We start from the raw sequence: 13,368 nt of genomic DNA on the forward strand, positions 1-13,368 counted from the left end.
ACTTAAAATGGAGTCTCCTCCCACATGGGTTAATCATAAAAATAAACTAAAAATTACATAATTCCTCTATAAAAACCCGCTCTGATACCATTTTGAGAAGCGGGGGATCAGCACTATAATTAAGCAATTTTTTCATTGATTGTACACAGTTGATTATTAATGTGCACAGTTGACCTAGGGGCGCAGTTGTCTTTTAAGGGGATTTTGGCTAGAAAAGTCATTCTTTAAAAAGGGTGGCTAACAAAGTCATAAACTATGTGCTTTAGGCTACAAATGTCAATTCTCACAAAAAAATTTATATATCCAACATATGTATACTTGCAGTGAAGTGGAGAAGTCAAACAAGGCTGCTGCCGCGGTGGAGCCGAGAGAGAGGATTCCTATACATGAAATGAATATAAGAATATAAGATAAGATGCATATTGAAGTGAGAAGCAAATCATCAAACACCTTACCTCCATGGAGAAGCATGAAGTTGCAGTGATCACTGTTCCGTTTCCTGGCCAAGGCCACCTCAACCAGCTGCTGCAGATCTCCGCCCTTCTCTCCTCCCACGGCCTTCCCGTCCACTACGTCGCCGCCGCCATCCACAACCGCCAAGCCCGTGCTCGCATCAACGGCTTGAACGTCGCCCAGATCCACTTCCACGATCTTCCTACTCCCCCTTTCGCCTCTCCTCTTCCCGATCCAAACTCCTCAAAGAAATTCCCATCGCAGCTCCAGCCTGCCTGGACGGCGTCGTTGCACCTCCGCGAACCGCTCGCCGCGTTCCTCAACGACATCGCTGGAAAATTCAAGCGAATCGTCGTCGTTCACGATTCGATGATGGCCGCGGTGGTCCAGGACGTCGCTTCAATACCTAATGCGGAATCCTACGCGCTTTGGTGTATCTCTGCATATTCTCTTGCTTCCTACTACGCCAAAGACTTCTCCTCTATCGAAGAAGACGATGTGCCCGAAGAGATCCAGTATCTCACCAATTTACAACTGGAGCCGCTGAAATTCAGAGCTGGAGATCTGTACAACACCTGCAGATTGATCGAAGCGCCGTATCTGGAAATTCTACAGAGAGATGAAGCGATGGGGAATCGGAGGAGTTGGGCGATTGCTCCGATTCTTCCGCCGCCGGACGAAAATCAATCTCGGATCCGCCACAAAACCCTAGAATGGCTCGACAAACACCAGCCGGATTCTGTGATCTACGTCGCGTTCGGCACCACGATTTCGATGTCGGACGATGAGATTACAGAGCTAGCTTGGGGATTGGAGCGGAGCGGAGTGAAATTCCTTTGGGTGCTGCGAGATGCAGATAAAGGCGACGTGTTCGACGATGAGGTCCGGCGAGCTCGGCTGCCGGAGGGATTCGAGGAGAGAGTGGAAGGCGTGGGGATGGTAGAGAGGGATTGGGCGCCGCAGCCACAGATCTTGGCTCATCCGGCGACGGGTGGATTCATGAGCCACTGTGGGTGGAATTCGTGCATCGAGAGCGTGACGGAGGGAGTGGCGGTAGCGGCGTGGCCTATGCATTCGGACCAACCCAGGAACACTGCGCTTATTACCCAAGTGTTGAGGGTGGGAGTTGTAGTGAGAGAGTGGAGAGAGAGGAAGGCGCTCGTGAGAGCTGAGAGTATTGAGAAGGTTGTGAGGAGGTTGATGGCGTCGGAAGAAGGGTCTGAGATACGACGGAGGGCGGAGGAGCTGGGCGCTGCGGTTAGACGGGCTGCTCAGCCCGGCGGCGCTTCTCGAGTTGAGTTGGATTCATTCGTAGCCCATGTCACCAGACACTAATCGTGACGTCACGACTCACGAGCTTAAATTTGTAAATCTTTGGGAATGTGAATAGGTAATGAGAAATCCGTTGGCACAATTATCATCACTACTCACTAGTGCATGCAATTGTAATAAACTTCAATCTTTCGATCTCAACTAATTTGATCCCTAATCTTATTTAAATCGTACCGACTAACTTGATTTATATTATTATATGAAAATAATTAGAAAAAATTAAGAATATTAAATGAGTGCAATTAATTGAGCTTGGCCCACCTACCAGCCGAATCCTAAATTCATTTTTTCTCTCGATTATTCTCTCACACTTTAGTTGCCCTACTCTGCCTCTCTGCCTCTCTCTCGATCGAATGTTCTCACGCCACACACCGCTTGAAACTTTAATTTGAAATCTCTCTTCTTTACCACTCATTTCATAGCGGCGCCCCCTCCTTACGACAACGACCGACAATGGATAGATAAATCCTCGCCGCCCTGTCTACAGTGGCGGATCCGGGGGGCTATATATATATATAATAAAATAAATCTATAAATGTGGACCCAGATCAGAATTCTAAAACCCTTTCGAATACAAACCTTGCGCAGCTTCTTGCCTTCCGCCCACACCACCACCGCGTCCAGGAGGCTGAGCACGACCACCGGTGTCGCGTCGAGGAAGCTGAGCACGACCGTCGGCTGCTCGCAGTCACAGTTCACCACTACGTCACCGCCGATTTGGGCGCTCCACAATAAATTTGTAAATTGTAAGCTATAAATTCGATTTGTGGGCAGTGGCCGATTTGGCCGATTTCATATGTAATTGTGTGATTTTGCAAAAAGAAAATTTGATTTGTGATTGTGAGCAATGGCCGATTTTTTAATATGTGAAGTGAAGATGCAAAATTCGTGAAGATGTAAAATTGTGAGCAATTGCCGATTTTTTAATATGTGAAGTGAAGATACAAAATTCGTGAAGTTGTTGATTTATTGTTCAGTGGGTGATTTTTTTATGGTGATTATTTATTATTTCCACAATTACTTCCTGATTTCACCATTAATGTGCATTTTGTGCATTGGTTTTTTAGGTGATTGTCTATATCTTCCACAACAACTCTGTAATTTCATAGCATTTGTTCGGCATGATTCTCAATTTTCAGCAATTAGCAATTTGGGAAGTCTTACTCAGGAAATGATTAAAAGTGGTAATCATTTAGTTTTTAATTGGTTTTTCAAATGATTTAGATGACATTAGTTTTACCCGTAGCTACTGCCTCTGTTGAGAGAGCATTTTCTGCAATGAAGATTGTTAAGACTGATTTGCAAAACTGTATGAAAGATGAGTGGATAAATGACAGTTTGGTCATGTATATTGTGAAATAAATTTTCTCAACAATTGACAACGAGAAGATTTTGCAACATTTTCAGTCAATGAGTACATGTCGAAGTCAATTATCATTACTTTCTCAAACAGAGACGACTAGCTCGGGTTCACCAACTATCTATTCATAGAATATTTGTAACGTAATAGACATTTAATGAATGAAACTATTGTACGTTTTTATTATTATGGTTGAACTAATGACAAAAAAATAATTATTTATTAAGTACTAGTATATATTATATCCAAAATTCCCGTACAGGTTCACCCCCCTCCCCCTCTCCCCCCGAATATCTATGAGAGTGATTGGCTGAATGGCGGCAACGAAAACCCTAATTTCATAAAGTTATAATTAAGATTCATATTATGTATACCAACTCTGTAGGCGGTATATAGAATCCCTCAAATAATTATAATATTTTCGGACTTTAAATTTATAGAGGATCGTGTGTTCGTATTACTTCTTACCAAACAAGATATTAGGGTGTCATAGGTATATTATATGTTGGAAATATTGAATATAAATAGTGTAAATCCATAAATTAATTATGGAAAATGCGTTGGGATTTGTGGAGATTTGTTTGTAGATTTGGAATCTACATTTCAAGCACATTAAATTAGTGTCATTTCCAATTAGTAATGAATGAGCAATTGATACATGAAGTTTGGTGTTTGAGAAGCATTTTAATGCTTGAGAATGTGGAAAGTTTAAGTATCCCACATTAGAAAAGTAAAGAACTCCCATACCATTTATAAGTCTTATCTCGTGAGAATGAGATAATTAAGTGTGCACCACTATAGTGCAGCCTAGTACAACTTTTGAGTAAACCATTTTATGGCTAACCCATTTCCTATGAGGTAGCACCATCAGGTGCCAGTGCTGGGCACATCGCACTTGTCGTAATGGACGCTTTGAGGCGCACTTTGTACTTTGCACGTGCATTGATGAGCCAAACGTTTTAGCTATGTGACACGTGGATGTGGCTTGGTGGCTCGCGCACAGACTCAGTGCGGTTCGATGTCGATGGTGACATGGCAGAGGGAGGACGTGTGTAGCAGCAGTTGCGCCACATGGCAGGTAGGCAGCGGCAGTTGGCTTGTGGGTGACACATGCCTGACCCTGAGTCAGGGGTTGCACTTGTTCGGGTCCAACCACTTGCACCTCTTCGAGCCCAACCAGTGCACCTGTTCAATTCGCACCCCTTCAAGAACACCACCTTCTGGCTACAAAGAGAGAGCCCCATGATGCAGATTTCATTCACTCATTCGAGAATCAATTCGATTCATTCGATACTCATTCAGCATACCGTTTCGATCTTATTAAAAAAACACTATCATATTTTTCATGTAGTTCGAGTCCTAAGAGTGATGTTCAGTCCCGAATATCGAGTAGCTCGTCAGAACATCGACATGTGGCGCAACATATCGAGTTCAACCTAGTCGTTATATCTTAGAGACATATGCTATAGACCGCAAGCACCAATAGCGGAGCATTTTTGTTTTGCGGATAAAAGGTAAGTATTATTTACAATTTATTATTATTATTATTTTATATTATTGTTGTTTTCGTCTTTTCAAGGCATCACATTTGTATATATATCTATTGCGTAGATATATATAACAATCGCAAGACAAAAATTTGATGTTGTTGGAAAGCACAGATTCATCCATAGTGAAAAGGCCGGAGAAATTCACCGGCAAAGCTCACGACTACATTCGATGGAAGACCAAAATGTTGTTTTACTTGACAACTATAGGATGCACGATTTTCTAATAAATACCAACTGACTCAACCTAGAACACCTCTAGTTTGACTTGCAATAGAACAAGGACATCCTAGTGATGGTAAGTTGACCCAGTGTCATCTCTCAAGGAAAGTCTTAAAGGGCTTCTAATTGTATCGCAGGAAAAACAGTAAAGAAAGCAGTAAAGAGTTTGAATTTAAAAACTGAAACTTAAACTTAAACTTAAACTTGAATTTAAACTTAACCTAGGCAAGAATTTAAACAACTCAAATTAAACCTAACTTAAGAAATTAAATACTTGTAAATTAAAAACCAACTAATCTAGGCGTGAAACTAAAGTGCATAATTTAAATTGCATAATTAAAAAGAAAGTATGAACATAAACGAAAAGCATAAACATGATTAAACAGAAATAAATTGAATTTAAATACGAAATACCGTAAACGTCTTGAACGTGTAATTGTGTCACTCAATCACAATCCAAGAATAAAAGTTAAACTAAACTAAATTGAAAACTAACTAGAACAATGAAAACTCGAAACTATGAAAGCAAGTAAATTCCTAAGCTTCAGATGCCAACAGATTGCAAAGATGGCGTCTAAAACTAGGGCAAGGGATTGATATCTTTACAATGAAAAGTATGGCCCTATTTATAGACTTCAAATCCCTATAGATCACCATGGAAGTTGCCATGCAAAGCTGGACTCTTAAAGGAAATAGAATCGTGTAATACTTAGGTAAGTCTAGCTGGCGTACTCAGCAAGTAATCTCCACTCTGGCGGAATTCGCGGCCCACACCAGAGAAACGGCTTCCGCTGTGGCGTTCGATTTCTCTGGCTTCGATTTCGCTGTCTTGATTTCTCTGGCTTTGATTTCGCTAGCTTTGATTTCGCTGGCGAAAAGGATTCCTCTGGCGCTTATGATTCCTCTGGCATTTAGGATTCCTCTGGCATGCATGACTCCTCTGGCTAGTGATTTCGCTGCTAGTGATTCCTCTGGCATTCCGCGGATTCCTCTGGCATTCCGCGGATTTCTCTGGCATTCCGCGGATTCCTCTGGCTTTCCATTTCGCTGCTCTGGCATGCGGGGCTTCGCTTCTCTGACGTGCCAGAGTATGCACAAAAACACGATTCTTAGCCCAAACTCTTCCAAAATTTGCATTCTTCATCTCGAAATCCTAAATCTCCTGCAAAGCATAAAATGAACCATAAAACGCACCAATTTTCAGAAGATTTAACTTAAAATATACACATGCAAGCCCCTAAAATTAGAACAATTAAGCATAAATCAACCCCCCCACACTTAGCTTTTTGCTTGTCCTCAAGCAAAATCCATATGAATCCTAGGAAGAGATTGATTTCAACAATGCTAATTTCCATCCAAACATTCTCAAGGTCAATTCAAAATTTTACAATCAACACACATCTCTCGATCATGCAAGTAACTCAAAGTTTAAGAAGCAACAAAAGAGTAATGTAAGCAATTCGATCAGACCCAATTCTCCGCTAGAAGTGAATTTCCTAATGTGATCGCCTTTATAATCAATATCACCATTTTTCACACTTGTGTGCTTAAGATTTTCGACAGTTGAGCCATAATTCGTGAAATAAAAACCATTTGAATGTACTTCAAAGTCTTTTCACGTGGTTTCCCATGCTCATAGTTAGACTAGAGGAGCAGAGACTCAGAGCTATCACATTTCAGAACATGCCAGATGTTTCAGAGCTGGCAATTTTGAAGTTGGCTATTCGTCCAACATTTTTCACATTTCACAAATAAGATACGATCGTAGGCAATCACAATGACAACACTCCTTCTAGCATCTACCGGACAAATCACGTTTTACTTACTTACAAAAGTGTTGCAACAAAACTCTTAATTCTTTGCACAATCAAGAAACAAATATTAAAAGTAAAACAAGAATAACCACCAAACGAACACAAACCCAAAATTCGCATCGAAAACCATCTACTCTTCCACAAATTCATAAAAATTAGCAAGTATCAAAGAAAAAACTAAGCATAGAAATATTGATCTCGCCCAATTGAAAGCATAAGTACAACAAAACACCCCCCCCACACTTAAAGCATGCCATGTCCTCAGGGCACAAAAGAAATAAGAATAGAGGATAAAACGTCCCTGATTATCGGCATTGAGAAACTGAAGCATTGTGCGAGGTGGTGAAGAGTGGAGTTTGCGGTCTGTGGCAGAGTGGAGAGTTGCAGCGATGCAGAGTAGAAAGTCAGCGCTGGCAGAGCAGCGCGGAGAAGTACAACGCGGAGAATTGCAGCGCGGAGAAGTACAGCGCTGGCATGCAGTAGCGGTGGTGGCAGCAATGCTGCCGGCATATTGAGAATTTCAGCGCTGAAAACAAGCTATGCACACCAAGCATCATAGTATCCGCAAAGCAACCAAAACTTAGGAAAAACACGAAACAAAAACGGAAAACAAAGAACAAGAAAAACAAAAACAACAAAAACTAAACCAACGGTGGGTTGCCACCCACCAAGCGCTAGTTTTAGAGTCGCCAGCCCGACGTAGAGGATCCCTTAACCAAAATCACCATGAAACGTCAGCTGACTTAGTCCTTGTGAAAGCACGTCATCCTCCATGCCAGCTGCGGGTCCTCTTAATGAGCAAGTAGTGCTCATTGCCTTCATCATTCTCTCGAACCATGAGCTTGGTCGGGATCTCCTTTCTTCCTTCTTCTCCTCCAAGGCCGGTGCACTCTGCACTCTTTGCACAAATTCCTCCTTTCTTGGCAGCACATCAGCCCGTTCTTCTTCAACGGTTTCATCGTGTTTCTCGTTGGTCGGTACTTCTTGCTCGGCATTATCGTCGAGTGGAAGCATGGCCAAAAACTCATCTTCAATGGCCTCCTCATTTTGCAGATTGTCAAGAAAATCTTGTATAATCTCGTCCCCTTCCGGGTTGGTGCTCAACAATATCTCCTCTGTAAAATTCTGGCAAGTGCTCTTCAGAGCTGGCGGAATGTTCAGAGCTAGCGCAATGTTCAGAGCTGAAGGAATGGGCAGAGCTGGCGCAAGACTTTCTGCTCTGGCCTTCAGCGGCAGAGCTGGCGTAGTCAGCGCTGGCGGAGGAATTTGCTGTGCACTCTGGAATTGATTGCGCTGAAAATTCCCTTGGTGCTGACCTCTCCATCCACCATTGCTTTGATTATAATTTATGCTCTGCGCAGGGACAGGTGCAGCTTCCGTATGGCTCATCTTGAGCTGCTGTACTTCGCGCATGATTGAGGCCAATTGTTTATGCATCTCAAACTGGTTCGTCACAGCGCTTCCTTCAACTCTCTTTCCACGCACCGACTTTTGTTGAGAGCTCTCCGCTAATGTTTTGAATATCTCCTTCAGCTCTGCAGCAGTCTTCCGAGCTATGTTCCCTCCTGCGGTGCTGTCCACCATAAATTGGGCAGTTTGCACTAACCCATCGTAGAAAACTTGCATCAACATCACGTTGGGGAGTTGATGTTGCGGGTACTGGCGGAGGAGTTCTTGGAATCTATCCCATGCTTCATGTAGGGGCTCGTCCACTCCTTGGGTAAATTCCATGATTTGCGTCCTGAGCTCCTGTGTTTTGTGGCTGGGATAGTACTTGAGCATGAACTTTTCACACGCTTCTCCCCACGTAGTGATAGAGTTGGGCGGCAGAGTTAGCATCCAAGTTCTCGCTCGATCTTTAAGTGCATGGGGGAAGCACTTGAGCTTAAGTTGGTCCTCCGTGAGATTCAGCAATGGAATGGTTTGAACTTGTGTGCAAAAATCACGGATGAATTGTAGGGCATCTTCACTCGGCATCCCATGGAACAGAGGTAAAAGACTTGAATCATGCGGCTTTAGATTGTAATTTCTGACGGCGGTGGGAAGCACAATAGCCGATGTGTTGGTGTCTCCGATGACGGGCCGGGTGAAATCTCCCATGTACTCCATGTTCTGGGCCATCTCTTCTTTGTTTGTGTTCTGCTCTACACGGTCAGAGCTGGCTTCAGAGTGCGCCTCAGAATCAGAGTCAGAGTATAACACGTCTGCTCTAGTATGTGTGCGAGTGTTATCCAGCGGGGAAGTTAGTTTTCTTTTCAGACTATGGCGTCCCTGCATACACAACACTTAACACACGGATAAAACGCACCGGTGGGAAAGAAAAGTAAAAACAAAACGTAAAGTAAAGAAAGCAATTAAAAACTGAAAAGAAAAGTGACACAACTAAACGCCTAAAACCTTCCCCGACAACGGCGCCAAAATTTGACTCAACCTAGAACACCTCTAGTTTGACTTGCAATAGAACAAGGACATCCTAGTGATGGTAAGTTGACCCAGTGTCATCTCTCAAGGAAAGTCTTAAAGGGCTTCTAATTGTATCGCAGGAAAAACAGTAAAGAAAGCAGTAAAGAGTTTGAATTTAAAAACTGAAACTTAAACTTAAACTTAAACTTAAACTTAAACTTGAATTTAAACTTAACCTAGGCAAGAATTTAAACAACTCAAATTAAACCTAACTTAAGAAATTAAATACTTGTAAATTAAAAACCAACTAATCTAGGCGTGAAACTAAAGTGCATAATTTAAATTGCATAATTAAAAAGAAAGCATGAACATAAACGAAAAGCATAAACATGATTAAACAGAAATAAATTGAATTTAAATACAAAATACCGTAAACGTCTTGAACGTGTAATTGTGTCACTCAATCACAATCCAAGAATAAAAGCTAAACTAAACTAAATTGAAAACTAACTAGAACAATGAAAACTCGAAACTATGAAAACAAGTAAATCCTAAGCTTCGGATGCCAACAGATTGCAAAGATGGCGTCTAAAACTAGGGCAAGGGATTGATATCTTTACAATGAAAAGTATGGCCCTATTTATAGACTTCAAATCCCTATAGATCACCATGGAAGTTGCCATGCAAAGCTGGACTCTTAAAGGAAATAGAATCGTGTAATACTTAGGTAAGTCCAGCTGGCGTACTCAGCAAGTAATCTCCACTCTGGCGGAATTCGCGGCCCACGCCAGAGAAACGGCTTCCGCTCTGGCTTCGATTTCGCTGTCTTGATTTCTCTGGCTTTGATTTCGCTGGCTTTGATTTCGCTGGCGAAAAGGATTCCTCTGGCGCTTATGATTCCTCTGGCATTTAGGATTCCTCTGGCATGCATGACTCCTCTGGCTAGTGATTTCGCTGCTAGTGATTCCTCTGGCATTCCGCGGATTCCTCTGGCATTCCGCGGATTCCTCTGGCTCTCGATTTCGGTGCTCTAGCATGCGGGGCTTCGCTTCTCTGACGTGCCAGAGTATGCATAAAAACACGATTCTTAGCCCAAACTCTTCCAAAATTTGCATTCTTCATCTCGAAATCCTAAATCTCCTGCAAAGCATAAAATGAACCATAAAACGCACCAATTTCCAGAAGATTTAACTTAAAATATACACATGCAAGCCCCTAAAATTAGAACAATTAAGCATAAATCACCAACCCACCTTGGGAGATAGACAATGCCGATGTATACAATGTTGCAACGGCATTCTCTTGGAAACATGGAGAACTGGAATGTCGCAACTAGATTATCAACACCTTCCATTTGTGCATGTTCCGATTTTTAATCAGCCTAAATAAAACTTGATTAGCCTATTGGGAAATAGATAATCTGAAAATGATGTAGTAAGACAACAAAATTAATTACAAGTGTGAGTTTGTCGCAGCCCGAAAACCCGACACTAGTGATAGTGGGGTACGAGTATCGATACGACTATTTTTAAAAGAATAAAAGATAAGAAGAATAGGTCGAACATCAAGTGGAAGCTTGCATTAAAGAATGCTAAGGAAAATCATCATAAATGAACCCAAGGGTAAAATCGTCAACGTCGTTATAACTTTTTAATTATCAGGAATTTCACGAACAAAAACAAAACGGGTATAGCTCATTTTTCATAAGGAAGCATAATATGCAGAGTATCGCAGCAAAAGGCGAACCGATTATATGTATGAAGACACATAACCGTGAGTGTATTGCTTGATCTCAAAAGAAAACTAAGTATTTCAAACATCAAGACTCTATTATCATAAAGGCAAAATAGAAATTCAAATTACATCGATTGAAACTCTCCCCCATCAGCACCAGACCAATCTCGCTCCCTGCTTAGCCTGCACATTTAGAAATACATGCAGGGCGTGAGTATACTCACATAATACTCAGTGGGCAAAAGCCGAAAAACAAGAAAGGTGCTCTTAGAGCTATAGGTTTGAAGCTTGCCACATCTCAGCAATACACAGAAATAAGTTAGCATAAATGAATCTGTGCATGCAGTTTTCATAATCATGACATCATAAGTAAACGACTGTAGTCAAAGATCTTAACATGTATGTACCACATCTACAACTCATCATCATCAAAGGTACTGGGAAGTAGGCCTCCCTCTCAAGTACCGTGACCGGCCGACCCGAAGACGGCTCACAGTCACCTCTGTGCACAAAATCCCGCTTGTGGCAGGACCGAATTCGTCTCATCTCATCAGTAGAGGGTAACACACAAGCTCAACATCAAAAATTGGCAAGTCAAACAGTTCTCAAATATCATTTATCTCAAAGCATTTGATCAACTCATTATATCATCAAATCATTTTAGAAAGCTCGGATAATATATTTATACTCAAAATATTGCTCACCTGAAGTCCTTCGCTAATTCTGGAAAGAAATCAGGCAACTTACTTCTTCATCTCGCTCGGGCCTTCATATGTCATCATCACATCGTCATCGTCATCGAAGGTTCATGTGATAAAACAAACCTTAGTCAGAAACTCAATTTCTAAATCCAATCTCATCTTATCTATAACTTCTCACTCAACGTCTATTTACCCATTAAAACTCAATCCCTAGGTATACTCGGCTTCTAAGGATTCACACGTCCTATTATCGACTTAACTCTCAACTCGGCTCAAACTCATAGCAATCAAGCACATAAACAAGTATAAATACTTAAGCATATGAAAAACACACATAGACAAGTCAAAAACACACTTTACTCTGCACTGACTCAACTTTAAAACCTCACCAGACTCTGTACAGAACTCTCCTGGGGTCGTAACTTATACCAAAAGAAACCTCTTTGAGTCTAGTTTCATTTAAAAAAAAGTAGGATCAAAAACGACAAGTATTGTAGGAGATATGACTGTTTTACTACAGTCTACCATATTCGGCAGTTTTTAGCAACCGAAAAGTTTGATTTTTGAAAAATAGTAAACGTTGTCAAAACGGTCTGAAATTTGGTGGGTACTTAGCTAAGACACTAAGGTCTCAACCATAAAAATGTGGGTTCCATAATGCTAAGGAAAGCTACTGGAAAAGATGACTCTACTGGCTACTCACCGAACAATTCGGCAGAACGTAGCAGTTTTAGTTTTACATTTTATAAAAATAGTAAACAAAGTCCAAATGACTTGAAATTTTACCGGTATACTCAAAACTCTCACATATACTTACCATAAAATTTTCATGGTGTTTGAGTATCACAAACCCCTCGAAAACAGTAGGTCAGTGCGTCGTGAAAAACGACTCCGAAACATTCACACAAGTAAACATGCTCAACTCAACATTTCTTCAAGGCAAACTCATCAAAGCTCATTTTAAGCACTTATAGCACTTAAAAACATTCAAGTACAACACAAATACTCATAGTACTCAATCTCGACTCTTTTCTTTCATCATAAACTCAAATCTCATGGAAAACATCTCAACGAACGCATCAAACAAATTCTCTTTTCAATCTCATGCTCAAAGTTACTCAAATACTCAAACATGAACTTTTACACCATATAACTCATTATTCACATATTTATTCTCTTTTTATCATGTAAACTAGATTTTAATGAAAATCCATGTATCAACATAAAACTCTTAACAAAACATGACAAATATTCACATAATGGTCATAGAGCAATTTAGACCTCATTTTATCAAGCATCAAACTCACATCATACAAGAACTCAAAACTCATACAAACTAAACTAAGTCAAAATTTTATTTAGCCTACAATAGACTTAATCAAAGATACCAAGACACTACTATCATGCTTAAAAACATATAACTTAAGCCAAAATCACTTAATAACACATAGACCAAAAAGTCCTAATTTTTATTAAACTAAACTCTTTGAAAATTTTACAAACACCTATGAATCTTTAATCCATTCATAGATCTAACATTATTAACCAATTAATCTCACATATAAATCATCAATTCACAAATAAGGGCATGTATACACATATCCCTAATTTTATTAAACTAACTCACATCCAAAACATCAATTGACATCATATACCCAAATTACTCCATCAATCATCATCATATACATCTCATGGACTCATCTACATCATCAATTCATCATTTAACTCATTGACTCAAAAGTTCCCATTTTTGGGTAAACTAAAATCCATCGAAGTTTCACATCTCAAGGCACATACTTCAC

At 40.7% G+C, this 13,368-nt stretch overlaps 1 protein-coding gene across 1 annotated transcript; it reads left to right on the forward strand.

Annotated features, from left to right (window-relative positions):
* The first annotated feature begins 331 nt into the window (after positions 1 to 331).
* Positions 332 to 1,953, forward strand: LOC131011350 (zeatin O-xylosyltransferase-like). Its single transcript, XM_057939139.1, has one exon. It carries the CDS (start codon positions 460 to 462, stop codon positions 1,786 to 1,788), a length of 1,329 nt encoding a protein of 442 aa, XP_057795122.1. The 5' UTR covers positions 332 to 459; the 3' UTR covers positions 1,789 to 1,953.
* Positions 1,954 to 13,368: the final 11,415 nt, after the last annotated feature.

Source organism: Salvia miltiorrhiza, chromosome 2 (assembly GCF_028751815.1).
Source record: "Salvia miltiorrhiza cultivar Shanhuang (shh) chromosome 2, IMPLAD_Smil_shh, whole genome shotgun sequence".
Lineage (NCBI taxonomy): Eukaryota > Viridiplantae > Streptophyta > Magnoliopsida > Lamiales > Lamiaceae > Salvia > Salvia miltiorrhiza.

Coding starts and splice junctions, on each gene's coding strand:
- LOC131011350 (XM_057939139.1), top strand. CDS start 460: ATGGAGAAGCATGAAGTTGCAGTGATCACTGTTCCGTTTCCTGGCCAA.